At 44.1% G+C, this 23,534-nt stretch overlaps 1 protein-coding gene across 1 annotated transcript in view; it reads right to left on the reverse strand.

Moving 5' to 3' along the window:
• The window catches only part of col27a1b (collagen, type XXVII, alpha 1b), a 232,719-nt gene that overhangs the window by 40,799 nt on the left and 168,386 nt on the right, over positions 1-23,534 (reverse strand). The window contains exons 37-40 of the mRNA XM_034170907.1: positions 12,227-12,334; positions 12,079-12,132; positions 11,755-11,862; positions 11,621-11,674 (exon numbers count right to left, since the gene is read on the reverse strand). Of these exons, the coding sequence (XP_034026798.1) occupies positions 11,621-11,674; positions 11,755-11,862; positions 12,079-12,132; positions 12,227-12,334 (324 nt within the window). The remainder of the gene's footprint in view (positions 1-11,620; positions 11,675-11,754; positions 11,863-12,078; positions 12,133-12,226; positions 12,335-23,534) is intronic.

Below are 23,534 nucleotides of genomic sequence, written 5' to 3' on the forward strand. Positions count from 1 at the left end.
CCCAACTTATATCATTTATATAGATTATAAACAACAAAGGACCCAGCACTGAGCCCTGCGGCACCCCACGTGACATCCCTGAGTTCAGAATTTGTATTATTGAATTGAACATACTGAAATCTGCCTTGTAAATAACTAGCTATCCATTCATATGCCAGACCTCTGATTCCATATTTCTGCAGTTTAATAGTATTCCATGGTTAATTGTGTCAAACGCTTTCTGTAAATAAAAAAAAACACCTATTGTGTATTGTTTATTGTCAATTGCAGTTGCTATACTTTCCACAAAGTCGATCAAAGCATGTGATGTAGTTCGAGACCTTCTGAATCCATATTGTTCTTCACAAATGATGTTATGCTTCAGTAAATAATCATTTAATCTTTTAGCAAATATTTTTTCCAAAATTTTGGAAAATTGTGGCAGGAGTGATATAGGTCTATAATTAGAAAATGTGTGTTTGTCACCAGTTTTAAACAGAGGAATTACTTTGGCTATTTTCATTTGAGAAGGAAATTTACCAGTACTTAGTGACATATTGCAAATATAATTGAAGGTTTTACTATACAATCAATAACTTTTTTTAATAAAGCCATATCCAAATTATTAAAATCAGTCGATTTCTTACTTTTTGAACCATGAACCAGATCAAGTATTTCCCTTTCATGAGTACCACCAATGAACATTGAAACAGATTTGTTAAACATTGAATTATTTACCCAGAAGTTATTAGTTGATGAGTCAATTTTACTGGCAAGATTTTTACCCACATTAACGAAGTATTCATTAAAGTGTTCAGCAATAGACTCGACGTTATCAATCGTGATGTAGTTGTTACTCTGAAAAAATGAAGGATAATCTCTAGTTACTCTATTCTTTTTTACTATTTCATTTAATATGTTCCATGTGTTTTTAATGTTATTTCTATTTTTGACAAGTAACTCATTATAATATATCTTTTTACTGAGTCTCATGATATTAACTTATTCTTATATGTTTTATACTTACTTTCAGCTTCCTTAGTTCGTAGTTTTATGAATTGTTTATATAGTACGTTTTTCTTTTTACATGCCCTCTGAAGCCCCTTAGTTATCCATGGTTTGTTGCTATATTGATTCTATATATTTTGTCAACAAATGGACAGTGTTTATTATACAAACTGGAAAAAATGGAAATGAAAGCATCATATGACCTGTCAACATCATCAACAAAAACATCTGACCAATTCTGACTTGATAAATCCTCCCTTAAATTATCAATTGTTTCAGGTGTTACTTTTCTACTCATGAATTTGATATTGCTTCGATACATACAACAACCCTCCAATGCAAAGACTGAGAAAACTGGCAAGTGATCACTGATATCACTGACCAGTAGTTCCCCACTAAGATTACCGGATATAACGTTAGTTAAAATATTGTCAATGAGAGTTGTTGTATCCATAGTTATTCTGCTAGGATGAATGATGGTTGGAAACAATCCTAAACAGTACAAGGTGTTTATAAATGAGGTAATTTGTGGATGATTGTGAGGGTTTAAAAAATCTATATTGAAATCTCCACAGACAAATAAATGCTTATTTCTGTTGATTTTGTTGTACATTCCTAAGATAATGTCTTCAAAGGTGTCAATATTTGACCCAGGAGCTCTGTAAATGCAACTAACAACTATGTTTTTGGAGTTTATAGATGTAATTTCTATGGTAACACATTCCATGATGTTGTCCACTGTAAATGACATGTTAATGAGTTTACAGTTATAATCTGACCTTACAAACAATGCAACGCCTCCGCCCCTTCTCGTCTGCCTATTAACCAGGAACGATTCATAACCATCGAGATATACCAGATCTTTATTATCCTCATTTAACCATGTTTCTGAAATTGCAATAACTGAAAAACACTTTTTGGATGTTTTCAAACAATCATTATTAGTGGACAGATTACGAGAAAGACGTCTGCTGTTGAAATGTATAATTGAAAAATCTTCATCATTGATTTTATAATTTTTGAATTGTTCTGTAAAATATTTGCACTGTCTCACAATATTCTCACTGAAAAAGGTATCAGGATCATTTTCAGATTCGAAGGGGTGGTTAGCAGAGTTATTATAATTAAATGTATCTAGACAGAGCTCCTGGGCAGAAATAAACGGATCATTATCCTTAGTCATTATGTCTCTCTTGTCTCCGGGTGTAGATGATGTGGATGAGTGGGTTGCTCCAGTCTGCATCATGGTGCTGTGATGTGTTTGAGTCCTCATACCTATTGTTCATATTTGTCCAGCTCCTCGATGTTCCTTATTGCCATAACCTTTGCTTGTTCTGGTGAGCCGTTCAGTTTGATGAATATTTTACAGTTTGAAGTCCATGTGTGCTGGATTTTTCCCTGTTTCTTTAAGAAGCGTGCTTTCCTGGCGATGTCGGCATTCCATTTGGTGAGATGTTCATTAATGAATACGTTTGTCCCTTTCAGTTTTCTTCCTTGTTTTAACAGTGCTGTTTTGTGTTTTCTGTTGATGAATCTCATGATGACGGTTCGTTTATCAACGTCATTTCTCCGGGGCAGAGGGTGGCACGCTTCAATGTTATTTAAATCCATTTCTATACCTTTAGATAGGAGGAAATCAACAACCTGTTTTTCCACAGAGCTGACCTCCTGTTCACTGGGATCCCCTCCGCTCTCATCTGTTACTGCCCGTGCGTAGGACCGTGGTTTGATGTGAAGACCTGTGATGATGACGTCGTTGATTCTGGTGTACTGCTCCAATTCAGCCACTCTATTTCCAGCTGCACCAGATGCCGGTCTTTCTCGGCGTTCTGGAGCCGTAATGCCTTCACCTCCTCTACCAGATCCATGATTGATTTCTGTTGCTGCTTCACAACAGAAATCTCCTCTGATAGAAAGTCCAGAGATTTTTTAATATCGTCACCTTCCTCCGCTGTCAGAACCTTCTTAGGCCCCATGGTCGGCTTATGGGCAGCTTGACGATCGCCGATGTTAACAGCCTGCGTTGTTTGTCACCGGGATGGATCTGCACTGTGCTGGTGCCGCGCGGCCTCGGTGTTTCCACGCTGATGGATCCGCGGTGGCTGCACAAGGCCTCGGGGAAGCGGCACTCGTGACGCGCAGCTTTAATGACGCAGCGCGCGGCCTCAGTGAATCACCACGTTGGGCGGGCCTCGGACGTTGTTGCTGTCCAGTCGCGGGGCTAAGTTGCCGGTTGAGGTGGTATTCCCACTGTCCGGGTTGGCAAACACCGGCGTGGCAGATGGCAACTACAAACACCACCTCTGAAAACTCAGGTACAAACTTTTTGCAGCTCGCTCTGACGACACGCAGATCTCTACTGGTGACGACACGCAGACACAGCAAGTCTTGATCCGGTATGTCGTCTGACTAGCACAGGAATTGTGAAAAGACGTGGACATCAGCACTTTTTCGGCACATTGAGACAGACGTGCGGAGGAGTTCCGCGCGTCGCGGTGTATATTTTTTAAAACGTGGTTTGCTCCACTGGCTGCTCTCCACCTCCACAGATGAAGCCCACTTTAAATTAATCACGTTTAACTATTCAAAAAATACTTTTTTCAGATTTGATAAGAGTTTTTATCAACAGGCTGTAGAGTTAATTCATCAGTGCAGCTGTTGTGGAAATGTTGCACTCCACAGCCGTTTTTTTTCAAAGCCTTTGTTATTCACCAAGTATCCACAGAAAACAAGGAATTTGACTTTGGTTTGAGCTGCTCTGTACAGCATGCATAAATATACACTAAACACTGAATAAATCACAGTAATAAAAAGTGCAAATGAAATGTGCAATAAGAAAAAAAAAAAGTCCTGTCCGCAGACTGAAGATTTCACAAAGTGCCTGGGCTTATGGTTTGGCAAAGCTCCAAAACTCTTAATCATGTGAAAAAATAAGTAATTACCTGGGAAAACAGAGAGAGAGAACATCCTAAATTTAAAAATCTGGATGATGGCACAGCGACTTTGTGCCATTGCTTACTTTGAGCCCTGTCACTACTGATATTGTTTAAAAATACAAAAGTACTTTTTTATCCAATTACTCGATTCGATTCCAAAAATATTCGATAGCTGCAGCCCTAGTAAGGTTAGACCTTACATGTGTGAAATGCCTTGAGGCAGCTTTGTTGTGATTTGGTGCTATATAAACAAAATAAATTGAATTGACATATCAGCCATACGCTGGCATACATTGAAAATATTGTGCATGCCCAAACACTTACCTATAACTTATTAGACATATGCCAGCGTATGCCAGTGTTTTGTTTTTAATACACTCGGCATATGCTGGCTAAATCATCAAGGTGTAACGGGCTTAAATTGAGTGATCGGGCATTAGCCAGGGAGGTGATCAAGAACCTCATGGTCACTCTGTCAGAGCACCAGCAATCCTCTGTGGAGAAACAAGAACCTTCCAGAAGGACATCGATCTCTGCAGCAGTCCACCAATCAGGCCTGAATGGTAGCATGCCCAGACAGAAGCCACTCCTTCCAAAAAGACACATCGCAGCCCACCTGGAATTTGCCAAAAGGTACCTGAAGGACTCTCAGACCACGAGAAACAAAATCCTCTGGTCTGATGAGACAAAGATTCAACTCTTTGGCCAGGCTTCAAGTTTGGAGGAAAGCAGACACCATTCCTAGAGTGAAGCATGGTGGTGGCAGCATCATGCTGTGAGGATGTTTTTCAGTGGCAGGAACTGGGAGACTAGTCAGGATGAGGGGAAGATGAATGCAGCAATGTACAGAGACATCCTGGATGAAAACCTGCTCCAGAGCGCTCTTGACATCGGGCGAAGGTATGTCTTTCAGCAAGACAGTGACCCTAAGCACACAGCCAAGATATCAGAGGAGTGGCTTCAGGACAATTCTGTGAATCTCCTTGAGTGGCCCAGCCACAGCCAAGACCTGCATCCGCTTGAACATCTCTACAGAGATCTGAAAATGGTTGTGCACTGACACTCCCCATCCAACCTGATGGCGTTTGAGAGGTGCTGCAAAAAGGAATGGACAAAACTGCCCAAATATAGGTACACAAAGCTTGTGGCATCATATTCAAGAAGACTTGAGGCTGTAATTGCTGCCAAAGGTGCATCAACAAAGTATTGAGCAAAGGGTGTGAATACATGCGATTATTGTGACTCTTGTTTAATCCCTACTTATTTTTCTCGACTAAACCACAAAGTTTCTTTTCTCTTGAAATGTTCAATTTAAAAAAGTGAAAATCCCCTACTTCATTATACCCTAAAAAATTCAAAAGAATAAACGTATCTCTCTCTCTCTCTCGGTTGTCCGCCACAGACGACAATGACGCCATGGAAGCTCGTTCAGGCAGGTTAAGACGGTGTCTCCGCATGTGGCTGTGGAGACCAATGCATAACAGACAGTGCCGGCTACACACAGGGCACTGAAGAGCAGAACCAGGTAGGACTGGAGTCTCAGTGTTGGGTTGGTGTGGATGGGCCCGTCACTTGTTGGTGGCCCGGTCATAGGCCTCGTCAAAGCGTGTAGCTGCAGTACTGCAGGTAGAACACCAGGCAACAAAATGGGGAACCGCGATATGATGCTTAATGATTCCCTTATTGGTCCTTATGAGCAGCCATTGTTTTTGAGGGTGTTTGTCGGGAAAATGCTCATTCCTCTACTTTGACTGTAGACCCTGCAGCGGGTCTGTAATCAGCCGTTTCTGCAGCGTGACTCCAGTTTGAAGCGTGAACCTATATATATATATATATATATATATATATATATATATATATATATATATATATATATATATATATATAAAAACAGAGGGGGAAAGAAGAAGGGACAGAGCCACCTAGGTGCCTGGTCTTGAGAACCAATTTACCCCAGGTGGACTCTAATTAAGATGTTATAAATAGAACAGACCGAATAAGGTTCAGCGTTCTGTTCAAGGACACCTCAACACAGACTCTGGAGTAACTGGGATCAGTAAAGATATTTAAATACAGATTAAAATTTGAGTTTCACATGATTACAAAAGCCTCTTTAGTACAGAACACTCTTCAGAGGTATAAATCAATATAATAGCAATATTAATATAACATAATATTAATATAATAGCAATATTCTGATTCCTATTTGCAATATACAGCAAATTTATGAGACCATTAAAAAAAAAGAGGAGTGAATAATGTGCAGCTTTGAGATAGAAGAGAGGCTTCCAGAAGAAGAGAGGCGATACAGGATGAAAACTGCTGCAAATTGTATGATTTGTCTCTAAGACTACAGTGAAATTGAAATATGTTTCAGGTCTGGAAGGAAAATTGCAAAAAATGGAAAGAGATGAAACTGCGTGTAGATTAAAAAAAGCAGGCACCTTAAATCTGCATAAATGATTTAAGTAATTTAAAAAGGAGAATAGAAAGAAGGTGGAATCCTGTTGTTTCTATACTGAGCGGCTTTGTGATGCACACCAGCTACTTCATACGTCTGAAACCGCTTTGAAACCATTCACAGCCAACGACGGTCCAGCGTTAATGTGAAAATGACAAACACACACAAAAACAACCTATTGACCAGAAAGCTCCGCTGGGGCATGACAACACATTTATTTCTTTTCTTATCTGTTGTGAAGCAATAGAGGTGTAACAGCATAGTTCAGTACAATTCATGGTTTCAAGGTGATGTTATGGTTCAAATCATAGTAAATTAATGTCAGGATTCCCCATACAGATAGAGAACAAAACACTTACACAAAATTAAAAAGATGGAATATCACTTGAAATGTTCAAAAATTAGTTGTTGCACTTGATCCAATAAGAACCATAGGATAAGAAGCAATGTGAAGTTTTTAATGATTTCCTTTGCCTCTTTTTAATGACTGGGTGTTGGGTAAAGTTGTAAAGCACAGTGATTTGGGTGCCTTTGCCTGAAGAAAAGGTATACTGACCTTTGTTTGGGAGGTGATGGTTAAAGAGGTGAGCTTGTGACCAGAGGATTCTCAGATCAAATCCCCCGTCAGAGTGGAAAAATCATTAAGGGTCCTTTGGCAAGGTCCTTAATCCCTAAATTACTCCTGGTGTGCAACTGAACACCTTGCATGGAAACACCCTGATGTTGGTGTATGAGTGTGTGAATGTAAGGCATCACTGCAAAGTGCTTTGAACATGAAAGCACTACAAAAAATGCAGTCCATTTACTTTGAGAATGATGCTGTGATCTTTGTGAAATCACTGAATGCCCTGATTGCAGCACTTGGCAAGCTGAGTGAGAAGTCTAAAAGCATTTGGAATTGTCCTAGATCAAGAGTCTGGTTTTCAGTGACTTCCTGATTTGAGCCATCAGAAGTATATCTTAATGTGGTGAAACTGTCAAACTTGTTGAGAGATTTGCATATCTCAGCAGTGACATTTATGTCTCTGGGACCTCAGCCTTCCCAGATGTCTCTTAACCCTCTTGAGTCGTTTGACGTGGAGACACATCCAAGTCACATGACCAAATTAAGTGGTTGTACTATTAAATCCCCCACACTCTGAGTTTCTGTTTGAATGTGTGTTGAAAGTGTGGACTTCAACCTACAGTTGTATGTAAAGGTTTGGGCGCCCTGATGATTTCCATGATTTTCCTTTATAAATCAATAGTTGTTTGGATCAGCAATTTCAGTTAAATATATCATATAGCAGACAAACACAGTGATATTTGAGAAGTGAAATGAAGTTTATAGGATTTACAGAAAGTGTGCAATAATTCTTTAAACAAAATTAGACAGGTGCATAAATTTGGACACCCCAACAGAAAAAATACATCAATATACAGTAGATCATTCTTTTGCAGAAATAACAGCCTCTAAATGCTTCCTATAGCTTCCAATGAGAGTCTGGATTCTGGTTGAAGGTATTTTAGACCATTCTTCTTTACAAAACATCTCAGGTTTGTTGGTTTCCAAGCATGGATAGTAGGGATGAGTGAGTACACCACTATCTGTATCTGTATCTGATCAACCATCTAAATTATCTGTATCCGTATCTGTACTCGTAGTGGGCGGGGCGTAAACCGGAAGTGGGCATGGTTTAACCCAAAAGGGCTGGGGGTTAAATCGGTACATTATTTTAAGTCTGAAATTGCTATGGATTCATCAGAAGTTGCTATATTTATTGTTTATTTGAAAGCTATTTACAGAACAGCCTCAAAATTGAGATTCAAATCAATGTTTTTGATCGCAAAGAGAACTATTTACAGAATAAATTTTTTATGAACTCAGAACATGAATATTCTTAAGTGTATGAATGAATATTTACAGAACAGCCTCAGAATTGAGAGTCAATGTTTTTGATCACAATAGTAAAGGAACTATTTTACAGAACAAATTTTTTTATAAACTCAGAACATGAATATTCTTAAGTGTATGAATGAATAACAGAACAGCCTCAGAATTGACATTCAATGTAGTAGGAAATTATGAACTACTAAGTATGCATGAACAAGAGTTGTGATACTCAACACAACTTTCTTTTTTAATTTTGTCATCAAACTGTGATTTTTTTTCAATTATTTATTTATTTTTACTACCTAACATTCTTGCCATTTTTTACCACACAAAGTTAAAAAAATATTAAGGTGTGTGCATGACTGTCTGTGTGCGCATCTGTGTGTGACTGTGTGAGAGGGAGAGGTTGTTCGACTGACCAATTTATTTTTATGAACTGCAGTGAGGAAGTGTCAGATACTGCATGCAGCCATATTCAATAAAAATATTAATATAGGCTACTTTGTGTGTTCAGCTACATGTGTGTATGTGTGTAAGTGGTCTGTAAGACTGTTTATTTTTTAATCATCTGTGTGAACTTGGTGATTCAAGCAAACATCCAGTGATGGCAAACAGGGAAATAATATGTCAGCCTTGTTCACTGTATTCTTCTCAAAAGCACCGCGTTCAGTAGGAGCAAAGTTTTCCAATTGACTTTATATCACCCAACCAAACGAAGAGCAAGGAAACGGTAAATAAATAAATAAATAAAAACCTGACTGGAGTGGAGGCAGTGACTGACGCGACACGAGCCGCTTTCAGCTCTGTCTTGTCAAAAGCATCACGTATGATACGAAACAAGTTCACCAAGTAACTTTAAATATTAGACAAACCGAAAAGGAGGTGAGCCGAAGAAAACTTAAAGAGTACTGAAAGAGTAATGTGAGGCAGAATCCAGCCAAACACAGAGAGAGATCCTGTCTGTGTGTGTGTGTGTGTGTGAGAAGCTGCAGTGAGACGTGTCTGTGTAGGGAGGGGCGGGCGCTGTGTGTGACTGGTCAATCACAGAGCGTGAAGACAGTCAGTTAGCCAATGAGAATTTTCCTTCAGCACGAGCACAGATATTGATGAGTTTTATTCAGATCATGCTCGTACTCATCAAAAAATACTTTATCTGTACGGCTCAACCCTAATGGACAGCCCGCTTAAAATCACACCACAGATTTTCAATAATATTCAGGTCTGGGGACTGAGATGGCCATTCCAGAATGTTGTACTTGTTCCTCTGCATGAATGCCTTAGTAGATTTTGAGCAGTGTTTAGGGTCGTTGTCTTGTTGAAAGACCCAGCCCCGGCGCAACTTCAACTTTGTCACTGATTCCTGAACATTGTTTTCAAGAATCTGCTGATATTGACTGGAATCCATGTGACCCTCAACTTTAACAAGATTCCCAGTACCTGCACTGGCCACACAGCATGATGGAACCACCTCCAAATTTTACTGTAGGAAGCAAGTGTTTTTCTTGAAATGCTGTGTTCTTTTTCAGACATGCATACCGCCCTTTGTTATGTCCAAATAACTCAATTTTAGTTTCATCAGTCCACAGCACCTTATTCCAAAATGAAGCTGGCTTGTCCAAATGTGCTTTAGCATACCTCAAGCGACTATGTGTGGGTACGCAGAAAAGGCTTCCTCTGCATTACAGCGTCATACAGCATCTCTTTGTGCAAAGTGCGCTGTATAGTTGAATGATGCACAGAGACACTATCTGCAGAAAAATCACGTTGTAGGTCTTTGGAGCAGGTCTGTGGGTTGACTATGACTGTTCTCACCATCCTTCGCTTCACCTTATCTGAGATTTTTCTTGGTCTGCCACTTCGGGCCTTAACTTGTACTGTGCCTGTGGTCTTCCATTTCCTCACTATGTTCCTCACAGTGGAAAATGACAGCTGAAATCTCTGAGATAGCTTTTTGTATCCTTCTCCTAAACCATGATGTTCAACAATCTTTATTTTCAGGTCATTTGAGAGGTGTTTAGAGGCTCCCATGTTGCCACTCATATTTGCACATATAATATTTGCAAATGGCCACCTTAAGTACCCTTTCTCATGACTGGATTCACTTGTGTAAGGAAGTCAAGGGTCAGTGAGCTTACCAAATCAATGTTGTGTTCCAATAATTAGTGCTAAATGTATTCAAATCAATAAAATGACAAGGGTGCCCAAATTTCTGCACCTGCCTAATTTTGTTTTAAATAAATATTGCACACTTTCTGTAAATACTAGAAACTTAATTTCACTTCTCAAATATCAGTGTGTTCATCTGCTATATGATATATTTAACTGAAATTTCTGATCCAGACAACCAATGATTTATAAAGGAAAATCATGAAAATTATCAGGGGTACCCAAACCTTTGCATACAACTGTATATACCAGTTTAAAAATTTTGTTGATAGACCCAGTAAAATTTGAATAATGATTAATAATTTTCACCAGGCTTTTTCCTGAATATTATGGTAATGTGTGGCTTGGCTCTTCATGGTGCATGAATGGTAGTTCTCTCCTTCTTTCCGGAGCAATTACAAGGGGGGAAAACATGACCTTCCCTTTATCATTTGGTGGGAAGAGGTTGTGGAGTTATAGAGACGCTGAGCAGAGATGTTTGGCAATACCAATATCACTGCAACAAGACAAACGCCCATGTTTTTTTAGGGTTCTGTCTTACCATATGGTTGTAAGACTTAGACTCTAACATGTGGACAACTTTGGGACCAGGTTTTTCTAGAGAAACCTTAAGTACCACTGGAATGAATTTCCTCAAACAAATATTACTTAAGGGAGACCCTGATGAACTGTACCACTTGTATTATGACAGATCATCGGCCATGACCCAACAGCCATGTGCTACATTTCTCGATGATTCTGCATGCAGTTTCTCAGTGCTGAGACCACTGTTTGGTGTGGCAATAGACCAGTAGTCTGCCTCGACTGTCGGGGTTGCCATTCAGGGACCCAGGGGAGTTCAACAATGAACAATGAAGTGTTGAAGTGTGGCATCACCAGTGCATGCTATCAGACCTGGCTTAATCAGATATGGGGCCATAATTTGTTTAGTTTAGTTTTTGCCAATAAAAACATTAAAATACAATTAAAAAAAAATACAAAGAGATAAGTAGAAGAATGCTAGGATTAATAAAACAATTGCTCCACCTTAAATTTAGAATCTGATTAACTGTGGATATTTTCCATTAGTAATGCATCTGAAATGACATACATAAGATAAATGAATGATGCTGGTTTTTGAAGGACTCCAGATCCCTCATTTTATATTTTCATATTTCAGTGACAATCTTGCATCACTGTTATTACAAGGTTACATACCTCATAACCAGCCATGCCTTGATCCCCTTGTTGGCCTATTCTCCCCAGAGCACCCTGTGGATGTATAAACATTTAGATCATGTCCACCTACAACCACCAATGTTCAATCATTAGTCCTTCTGTGGAAGTCTTACCACTAGACCAATAGTTCCTCTTGTTCCCTTCGGTCCAACAAATCCTGGCTCCCCCTGCTCACCCATTGGTCCAGTTTCACCAAGATGACCTTGGTGACCTTTACTCCCTGGAGTAAGTATGTCGCAGGAAATTTTGCTCAGTCACTCAGCTGTGTTGGTAGCTTGACAATTCCAACATTTATAGTTTGTCTCTTTGTTAAAAAATACTTTCACTGTGGCATACAAGGAGGTAACTGTCCTCACTGTTAACTACTACAGTTGTTGACAATCAAGCTTCATGTTTGGAAGAGAGCAAATTCAAGAATTACAAACCTATATCATTACCTTTTCTCCTGGTTTTCCTCTTTCACCAAGGATGCCAGGTTTACCCTCCTGACCCTTGTAAAGAACAATTTGTCAAGGCTTGTGAGTTTTAAAGAGTTCTTTTCATGAGAATTCATAGAAATTTGTAGTTGGACAAACGCATACTCACCCTTACACCCACCAGTCCATGAGGCCCAGGTGGTCCTTCCTTTCCTTTCAGTCCAACTGAACCTCTATCGCCTTTTTCACCCTCTGGTCCAGCATCCCCCTTTTCACCCTAACCAAATTTTAGTTCAAACAATTTAGCATAACAACAAACTAAACAAACAATAATATCACCTAAATGCCATTTTGTATGAGTATTCATGTTGGAGCAAAGAAAAGGATGTCGAAACAAGTCATTGAAGGAAAAAATCCTGGAGGGACACTACAGAACAGTTATTTTTCTCAAAGAATCTTAGAAATACTTATCAGGAGTGACGTGGGTACGCTGAACAAGATGGCAGCACTGTAGGAGAGCTCAGATCACTCGCTACGAATTTAATTGCTTAACTTCTACTTATCTACCTACCTTGAGTTAAATACTTTATCCCAAAAAAGCTTTTAGTCGTTTTACGCTGGTAGTAAGAAATGGTGATATCAATTCAATTTCAATTTAATTAGCTTATAATGCACCAAAACACAGCAAAACCCGTCTCAAGGCGCCTTACACAGAACAATTCAACATAAAATTTAAATAAATAATTAAAAATGAATAAAAAATTTAAAATACATAATTAAAAACAGAAGTACAGAAGACATCAAAATATTTTAAGAACATGAGCCGCATGGCTACTTCAAACAATTTAGCTGCTAACGAGGAGTCTCCCGATGAAGTTACCAAACAGAAAATAAGTATTGAAAAAGTATTTGCTGAAATAACCAAACTGACTACTATGATGACAGAAGTAGCTGTCGATGTAGTTATTATTAAAGAAACCACCACCGAGCTGAAAAACTCTGTTAGCGGGCTACAGGTATGAGTCAAGGAGGTGGAGGAGCGAATCTCCCAGCTGGAGGACACGTCCGAGGGCTTTGTGACAAACACCGACACCATGAGGAAAAAGGTGGCCATAATATGGAATTGCATGCAAATGCTTGAGAATCACAGCAAAAGGAATAACGTCAGGTTGGTAGGACTGGCGGAGAAATAAGGGACTAATGGCACCCTGGAGGAATGTGTCAGAAAGGTTCTGAGTGAGGGGCTGGGGGTAAACCCTGAGGCGGAGTTTGAAATTGAATGAACGCACGGAATGCCAGCCCCGATGCTGAAGGAGGACCAGCCGCCCAGACCCGTATTGATCCGGTTCCTGAGGCAGTCCACCCACGAGAAGGTGTTGAGAGCGGCAGTGGAGAAACGAGGAGTAAAATGGGATGGACAAAGGCTGTCGATATTCCCCGGTGTGACCAAGAACTAGTGGAGAAGAGGAAGGAGTTCCTGACCATGAAGAAGAAGCTACAGCAATGTAATGTAAGATACACACTGGCCTTCCTCGCAACGCTGAGATTTATGTGGAAGGGCAGGAGCCAACGAATGATTTGTTTAGAGGCTAATATAAATGGCAAATATATTATCTTGTGCAATATTTATGAACCAATGATAGTGGATACAAACTTCTTTCACAAAGTGAATAAGACCTTGGGAGAAATGGAGGATGATATAATTCTGGCAGGAAATTTTAACCAAGCTTGGAACGCATTTATAGATCGAAGTACTTTCACAGGCCCATCGTCAATACACAAACATAGAGCTGCTATACACGTTAAGTGAGGATAATAGTCTGATGGACATTTGGCAGTTGACAAACCCACGTGAAAGAATCTACATTTTTCTCTCAATGTCACAGATCATACTCGAGAGTCGATATGTTTTTTAATATCAAATAATATAACCAAGCAAGTTGCATATTGTAAAATTAGTGAAATGGCCAATCTGATCATGCAGCTGTAGAGCTGGGAATCAATATAAATAATGACCTGGAGAGAAGAGGTAGATGGAGACTGAATGCATCGCTATTATGTAATGAGGCTTTTAACTTACTATTAAAAGAAGAATTGCAGTCATTTTTGATTTAAATAGAGGAAGCACAGACAGGAAATCAACAGAATGGGAAGTATCTAAAGCTTATATTCAAGGCAAAATTGTAGTATATACATACATCTAAAAAGAAAAGGGAGGATATGAGTAAGACAAAGGAATTGTAAACTAAAATCAGGACATATGAAAAGGATTTGGCAGACAATTTCTCAAACCAGCTATATCAAAACTTAAATTTGAACTTGAGGAAATATATGATAAAAAAAAAGTAGAATATGCTCTGTTCAGGCTGGGGACATCCTTTTATGAGGAAGGGGAGAAAACAGGCAAGTTGCTGGCCAAACAGTTAAAGCAGCGTAACTTCTGTAATTTAATATCAGCAATTCAAAAAGGGAATACTGTTATGTGTCGGACGCAGCCCGGAGAACCAACCAGCATTTGAAGGACCCAGTATAAAATAAGCAGAGCACGGTACAAAGGATAACAGAGTTTAATGAACATAACAGTGCTGTGAAAAATATAAAAGTGCGCGGTCTGGCGTGGTGGATTGCGGTGTGCTCCCAGCAGCGCTAATGGTCCGGAGCCAGAACTGGTTCGGACCCAAGGACCCCGCCGACACCCCCCAGGTGGCCGCGACAAACCGAGCCTGTGAAAGAAGGAATCATTATGTGAGTCCACACTCAACACACAGAGAGAACGCTCAAAGGTGCACAAACAGCAAACACTTCCTGGCTTAATTACTAATCAGCTTCCCACCCTGCAGGCATGGAACATCCAGTTCACAAACTCACTGCAGCGGAAGCTGATTTAAACGACCAACATACAGCTCAATATAATAAGGTGTGAGGGACACCACATTTACTGACTGTATAAATGTTAGTCACAAAATCTAACGTACCTCAGGAAGTGTGCTGACGAGCATGAGACCTCACCCTCTCCTCTTTCACAGACCATGCATCAAACCTGGACGTTCTCTGCATCCACTGATGATGAGATGGCTCCCGAGACGACGATCTCACCCGTCTGGTCACAAGGTCGAGTCTCTGGCAAATACACACTGTGTACTCCAGTCTTAAATGCCACCATGTTCCAATCCATGTAGATGCACCACAGCTGTGAGTCCTGACGAGCCGCAGGTGATCAGGGTGAGGTCCTGATAAACTCAGCTACACAGCCACTCAGTCCCAAATGCAAGCCACCTGGAAGGAAAAACAAAAGACAGAAACAAAAAGGAAGCCAGGCCCCCCAGCCATACAACAGTACCCCACCCTCACGGGAAGCCTCCCGGCGACCACACAAACCTGGCCCAGGAGAAACACCCCCCTCCAGGGACCATGGCTGGAAACCGTATCCGCATTCATCTTCCAACAGAATCTTCATCTAACAGAACGGTAGATGTCTTCTCCTCTGGCTGCATCTTTGCCCTTGTTTCTATCAGTCAATTAGCACAGGTGTGGCCAGGAGTTCTTGAACCTGTGCGGTCAGCCTTTGTCCAACCATGTTCACAGTCTGATTAGTCATAAAACAAAAAAGACAAACACAAACAACCAAAACACCCCCCCCCCTCCCCAGAGGCCCGTTCCATCAAAGGGGAGAAAAGAAAAACAACCCAAACTTAAGCTAGCAAATAAAAAGACTAACAACCCCCCCCCCAGAGGACCATTCCATCAAACCCCGGGAAGGGGAGAAAAGAAAAACCCAAACTTAAGCTTGCAAATAAAACTGCTAACACCCCCCCCCCCCCCCAATGACATGTAGGGACCAACACCCCCCAGAGGACATCCCGCCAGCTCCAGGAGTAATAACCACAGCCGAGGTCCCTCTGGGATCCAACGTCACCCACGGGGACTCCCAGCGCCTCCCAGAGGACCATTCCATCAACCCCAGGAGACGCCTCCCCTCATGACCAACGGACCCAGCCCCGGCCATCTATGGCTAGATGGACCCACAGCCCTTTCCCCCCCAGAGGACACCACAGTCAAACCCTGAGGGCGGAAACTGGGGGGAAAACAAAAGGAGAAAAAAAAACATACAAACAAAACAACCCCAACCCCACCCCCTTGGCGCAGTGGAAACTGGAAGCACGTCCAGTGTCACCAACCGTGACTATACCCCAGAAGCCAACCGGGAGGAGTGGAACAGCGGTTATGGCAGATGGCACAAAACAGCGCCACTCCTCCGACTTCTAAACCAGCCACTAGCTGCGGGTATATCCCACTGCCCCAAACCTCAGCCACGCCGATGGCAGACGGCTCAAAGGCGTGCTGAAGCCGGAGGTGGAACAGGGAAACAACAAACAAACCCCCCCCCCCCCCCCAGGTGCAGAGGTTACCTGGGAAACGCCCAGCATAACCAAACTGCACCACTCCAGCAACGCCGACACTATGGCTCACCCGGCTGGAGTCAGAGGAGAAGAGAGGGCATAACAAAAAACAAAACAAAAAAAAAGAAAAAAGAAAAAACAACCCAATTACCCCCCCATGACCCCCCAGGGGACCGTCCCATCAAACCCTGGGAGGTGAAACTGAAAGAAATAAAAAGAAAGACTAAGACTAACATAAAGTTACTTGGGTCCTTTTTTTTTCCAGACAGAACTGCAGGGTCACGACCCCAGACACTAAATAGTGTACAAATAAAAACCCCCCACAAAAACCAACTCAAAAAACAACCACACAAAACTAATAAGTGATTTATACCGTCAAGCTCAAACAAATGGAACACACCTGTTCCAACTTAAGAGCTTGACGGTAATGTGACTCAGTCACCAAAAGAGGGAGCCAAAGTGCTAAAAATGAAAAACCCCCTTTGGTAACTGAGAAACAAACTCATGCTGCCTTTCTGTGCGCAGCTCTGTGTAACACACAACCAAAAATGTGATTTAACTAAATAACACCGGAGCTGACACAACAGACGCAGTAGTTATCTTCATCCGGGGAAACGGGGCTACAACTGTCACATGGGAAGCACAGCGACCCGTGCCACAGAGCTCCGCCGTGCGCGTGCACCCATTACAGACACACTCTTGCAGCTCCCGTTTAAACCTCTTATCCGGTCGGAGCGTGACGCGAAGCCGTCGCCAGTCACACTCCACCACGACCCTCGGATAAGGCACACACAGGAACACGGCTGCATGAGCGCTCAAATCAGTATTCAGTAATGGGTTCTCCAACGCGCACCATCCGGGCGGAGAGCACCCGCAACTGATCCGGATAACTTCTGAACGTCTGCTGCCGCCTTCCCGGCACGTTACCATCTCTGCTACCGCTGGGTCCGTGATGTTTGGCCAGAGACTACTGTTATGTGTCGGACGCAGCCCGGAGAACCGACCAGCGTTTGAAGGACCCAGTATAAAATAAGCAGAGCACGGTACAAAGGATAACAGAGTTTAATGAACATAACAGTGCTGTGAAAAATATAAAAGTGCGCAGTCTGGCGTGGTGGATTGCGGTGCGCTCCCAGCAGCGCTAACGGTCCAGAGCCAGAACTGATTCGGACCCAAGGACCCCGCCGACACCCCCCAGGTGGCCGCGACAAACCGAGTCTGTGAAAGAAGGAATCATTATGTGAGTCCACACTCAACACACAGAGAGAATGCTCAAAGGTGCACAAACAGCAAACACTTCCTGGCTTAATTACTAATCAGCTTCCCACCCTGCAGGCATGGAACATCCAGTTCACAAACTCACTGCAGCGGAAGCTGATTTAAACGACCAACATACAGCTCAATATAATAAGGTGTGAGGGACACCACATTTACTGACTGTATAAATGTTAGTCACAAAATCTAACGTACCTCAGGAAGTGTGCTGACGAGCGTGAGACCTCACCCTCTCCTCTTTCACAGACCATGCATCAAACCTGGACGTTCTCTGCATCCACTGATGATGAGATGGCTCCCGAGACGACAATCTCACCCGTCTGGTCACAAGGTCGAGTCTCTGGCAAATACACACTGTGTACTCCAGTCTTAAATGCCGCCATGTTCCAATCCATGTAGATGCACCACAGCTGTGAGTCCTGACGAGCCGCAGGTGATCAGGGTGAGGTCCTGATAAACTCAGCTACACAGCCACTCAGTCCCAAATGCAAGCCACCTGGAAGGAAAAACAAAAGACAGAAACAAAAAGGCAGCCAGGCCCCCCAGCCATACAACAAATACAACAGCAAATAAAACAAATTAATAAGGTGTTACAAAAATATTATGAGGCACTTTATACTCAATCAATCAACTTCAATCAACTTTTTTCTTATATAGCGCCAAATCACAACAAACAGTTGCCCCAAGGCGCTCCATATTGTAAGGCAAGGCCATACAATAATTATGAAAAACCCCAACGGTCAAAACGACCCCCTATGAGCAAGCACTTGGCAACAGTGGGAAGGAAAAACTCCCTTTTAACAGGAAGAAACCTCCAGCAGAACCAGGCTCAGGGAGGGGCAGTCTTCTGCTGAGACTGGTTGGGGCTGAGGGAAAAAACCAGGAAAAAGACATGCCGTGAAGGGGGGCAGAGATCGATCACTAATGATTAAATGCAGAGTGATGCATACGGAGCAAAAAGAGAAAGAAACAGTGCATCATGGGAAACCCCCCACAATCTACGTCTAAAGCAGCATAACCAAGGGATGGTCCAGGGTCACCCGATCCAGCCCTAACTATAAGCCTTAGCGAAAAGGAAAGTTTTAAGCCTAATCTTAAAAGTAGAGAGGGTATCTGTCTCCCTGATCTGAACTGGGAGCTGGTTCCACAGGAGAGGAGCCTGAAAGCTGAAGGCTCTGCCTCCCATTCTACTCTTACAAACCCTAGGAACTACAAGTAAGCCCGCAGTCCTGATGTATACCCCGATCCAAAAGCACTGAATGATTTCTTTACTAATATTAATCTACCTAAGCTATCTTTTGATCAGGTAAAGTTGTTAGATGGCCCTGGGACAGAAACAGAAATACGTAAATCTATATTAGACATGAAGAATGGGAACTCTCCTGGGTTAGATGGGTTCCCAGTAGAATATTATAAACAGTTAATAGATATCTTAGTTCCAGTCCCAGAAGAAGTATACAATGAACCATTTGTTTTACAATCTCTTCCACCAACCTTCGATGAGGAGCCTCAAGGATAGGGATCCATTATAACCCTCTAATTATCAGCCTATAAGTTTACTTAATGTAGACTGTAAAATCCTAACCAAAATTCTAGCAACTCGTTTAGAGAATGTTTTTGCCAGGTATTATTCATACAGATCAGATAGGCTTTATGAAGAATAGCTCATCACCGGATAATATGAGAAGACTACTGCACCTAATAAGTCTGAACAGAGAAAAAAATAGTCCAATTGTTGCCCTTTCACTCGATGTGGAGAAGACTTTTGACCGTGTGTAGTGGGACTTTTTATTTGCAGCTTCATCATTTATTCATTTCATTTCATTTATTTATTTAAAAGGGACAACACATATTAATGAACACATAAAGCGTAAATATGTCAGTGTTGGGAAAGTCAATGATCCGGGCAGGAGGTGGTGCCGGACCGGGAGCACAGAGGGGTGAGGTGTGGTGTGGTTTCAGTCTGGACACATGGAAAACAGGATGGATCCGCAGTGAAGCTGGGAGTTGGAGCTTCACTGCGGCAGGGCTGAGGATCTTGAAAATTTTGAATGGTCCAATGTACCTGTCCTTCAACTTAGGGGAGTCCACTTGGAGGGGGATGTCCTTCGTTGATAACCACACCTCCTGCCCGGGCTGGTATGCAGGGGCCAGGGACTGCCGGCGGTCTGCATGGGCCTTAGCCCTCGTCCGGGCCTTCAACAAGGCAGAACGGGCGGTGCGCCACACCCGACGGCACCTCCGCAGGTGGGCCTGGACCGAGGGCACACCGACCTCTCCCTCTACCACGGGAAACAATGGGGGCTGGTACCCCAAACACACCTCAAACGGGGAGAGGCCGGTGGCAGAAGACACCTGGCTGTTATGTGCATACTCGATCCAGGCCAGATGGTTACTCCAGGCCGTCGGGTGCGCGGATGTCACACAGCGGAGGGTCTGTTCCAACTCTTGGTTGGCCCGTTCTGCCTGTCTGTTCGTCTGTGGGTACCCAGACGAGAGACTCACGGTGGCCCCCAGTTCCCTGCAGAAACTCCTCCAGACTTGAGACGAAAACTGGGGACCACGATCCGAGACAACGTCAGTAGGTATCCTGCCACGGTCCTTCGCACCCCTGGATGACAGGAGAGCTTGGAACCGTGACAGAAATCCAAGACTGCAGCTCTGGCCTCTGGTGGGATGTAGAGTCGGTTCTTCGGCCCAGTGTCAGGGCCTCCCGGACGGTCTTCTCCATGTTCCAGGTGAGGGTGGCCACGATAGTGGACTCCGGAATGATGGGCTCCGGTGGATCCGACAGCTCTGTTCTGACTTCGTCTTCGTGTACCCGGGACAAGGCATCCGATCTCTGGTTCTTGGTCCCGGGGCGATAGGTGATCCGGAAGTCAAAACGTCCGAAGAACAGTGACCAGCGGGCTTGCCTGGGGTTCAGCCGCTTGGCGGTCCTGATATACTCCAGGTTCCGATGGTCAGTGAAAACCGTGAACGGCACAGACGGTCCCTCCAACAGGTGTCTCCACTCCTCAAGAGCCTCTTCACCGCAAGGAGTTCTCGGTTGCCGACGTCATAGTTCCGTTCTGCCGGGGTCAACCTGCGAGAAAAGTAGGCACACGGGTGAAGAACCTTATCGGTCTCTCCGCTCTGGGATAGCACAGCTCCTATCCCTGAGTCAGAGGCGTCCACTTCAACCACAAACTGGCGGCTAGGGTCGGGCTGCACCAGAACTGGTGCAGTCGAGAACCGTCGTTTCAACTCCTTGAACGCGGCTTCGCACCGATCCGACCAGGTGAAGGGGACTTTTGGAGAGGTCAGGGCTGTCAGGGGGCTAACTACCTGACTGTAGCCCTTAATGAACCTCCTGTAGAAATTTGCAAAGCCGAGGAACTGTTGCAGCTTCCTACGGCTTGTTGGTTGGAACCAATCTCTCACCGCCGCAACCTTGGCCAGATCAGGGGCGACGGAGTTGGAGGAGATGATAAACCCCAGGAAGGACAAAGAAGCGCGGTGGAACTCGCACTTCTCGCACTTCACAAGCAGCCAGTTCTCCAACAACCGCTGCAGGACCTGACGTACATGCTGGACATGAGTCTCAGGGTCCGGAGAAAAGATGAGTATATCGTCCAGATATACGAAGACGAATCGGTGCAGGAAGTCCCGCAAGACATCATTAACCAAAGCTTGGAACGTCGCGGGGGCGTTAGTGAGGCCGAACGGCATGACCAGGTACTCAAAATGACCCAATGGGGTGTTAAATGCCGTCTTCCACTTGTCTCCCCCCGGACCCGAACCAGGTGATACGCATTCCTAAGATCCAACTTCGTAAAAATTTTGGCTCCATGCAGGGAGGTGAACACGGAATCTAACAAGGGCAACGGGTATCGATTGTGAACCGTAATCTCATTCAGCCCCCTGTAATCAATGCATGGACGGAGTCCGCCATCTTTCTTGCCCACAAAAAAGAAACCTGCACCCATCGGGGAGGTGGAATTCTGGATCAGCCCGGCAGCTAATGAGTCCCGGATTTAGGTCTCCATTGATTCGCGCTCAGGTCGTGAGAGGTTGTACAGCCTGCTGGACGGGAACTCCACGCCTGGAATCAAATCAATGGCACAGTCGTACGGATGGTGCGGGGGAAGGGTGAGTGCCAGATCCTTGCTGAAGACGTCAGCAAGATCGTGGTATTCAACCGGCACCGCCATCACATTGAGAGGGACTTTGACCTCCTCCTTAGCATGTAAACTGGGAGGAACCGAGGAACCTAAACACATCCGATGGCAGGTTTCGCTCCACTGAACCACCACCCCAGACGGCCAATCAATCTGGGGATTGTGTTTCAACATCCACGGAAAGTCCAAAATCACTCTGGAGGTAGAAGGAGTCACAAAAAACTCGATCTCCTCCCGATGATTTCCAGACACCACCAGAGTTACAGGTTGTGTCTTGTGCGTGATTAAAGGGAGAAGGGTGCCATCTAGTGCCCGCACCTGCAATGGCGAAGGGAGCGCCACCAGAGGGAGCCCTACCTCCCTAGCCCATCTGCTGTCTAGCAGATTCCCTTCTGACCCCGTGTCCACCAGTGCTGGGGCTTGAAGGGTTAAATCCCCACTCAGGATTGTAACTGGGAGTCGTGTGGAAATATGTGTGTGTCCCACGTGAATGTCTTGGACCACCCTAAGCCCAGTTTCTAGGGGCGGGCGTTGGTGTTTAAACCGCTTGGGGCAGTCTCTCTGCTGGTGCTCACTCGAGCCGCAGACAAAGCACTCCCCGCAGGCCAGCCTCCTCTGTCTGTAAAATGTGGCCCTGCTCGTGTCCATAGCTTCGTCAGCAGGGGGCGCTGTAGCCACACGGAGCGTTGAGGCTGTGGAGCGTGGGGAGGGCGGAATCTTTTCGGACCCGGAAGGGAGAGGGACGGCGCGTGCCTGGCCACGTCCTTCGTCTCGCTCCCGACGGCGTTCCTCCAACCGATTGTCTAACCCTATAACGAGATCAACAAGCCCATCTAAATCCCACGGTTCTTCCTTCGCTACCAGCTGCTCCTTTAGGACCGACGACAGTCCGTTTATGAAGGCGGCACGGAGCGCAACGTTATTCCAGCCGGACCTCGCAGCCGCGATGCGGAAGTCGACTGCATACTCGGCTGCGCTCTGGCGCCCCTGTCTCATTGACAGCAGCACTGTTGAAGTGGTCTCTCCTCTGTTAGGGTGATCAAAAACCGTTCTGAACTCCCTCACAAACCCAGTATAAGTGGTAAGAAGCCGTGAATTTTGCTCCCAAAGCGCTGTAGCCCAAGCGCGTGCCTCACCACGAAGCAAGTTAATTACATAAGCCACCTTACTGGCGTCAGACGTGTACATGACAGGACGCTGTGCAAAGACGAGCGAACACTGCATAAGAAAGTCCGCGCACGTCTCCACACAACCTCCGTACGGCTCTGGGGGACTTATGTATGCTTCAGGGGATGGTGGAGGGGGGTCCTTGAACGACCAGTGGAACGTCTATATTCTGCACTGGGTCGGCAGGAGGAGGAGCTGCAGCAGCGCGCGCTTCCACCCGTGCGGTGAGAGCCTCCATCCTGCGATTAAGGATGACGTTTTGCTCGGTCATCAGATCCAACCGAGCGGTAAAGGCGGTGAGGATTTGCTGCAACTCACCAATCACGCCTCCTGCAGAGGCCTGTGCACCCTGCTCTTCCATTGGCTGTTCAACAGATGGGTGACGCCCCTCGGGATCCACGACGCTGGCCGAGATATCCTGTTGGGAAAGTGTAGTGACACGGACCCACAACAGGGGGCGTAAATGAACGGACAA

This window comes from Thalassophryne amazonica, chromosome 5, assembly GCF_902500255.1.
Source record: "Thalassophryne amazonica chromosome 5, fThaAma1.1, whole genome shotgun sequence".
Classification (NCBI taxonomy): Eukaryota; Metazoa; Chordata; class Actinopteri; order Batrachoidiformes; family Batrachoididae; genus Thalassophryne; species Thalassophryne amazonica.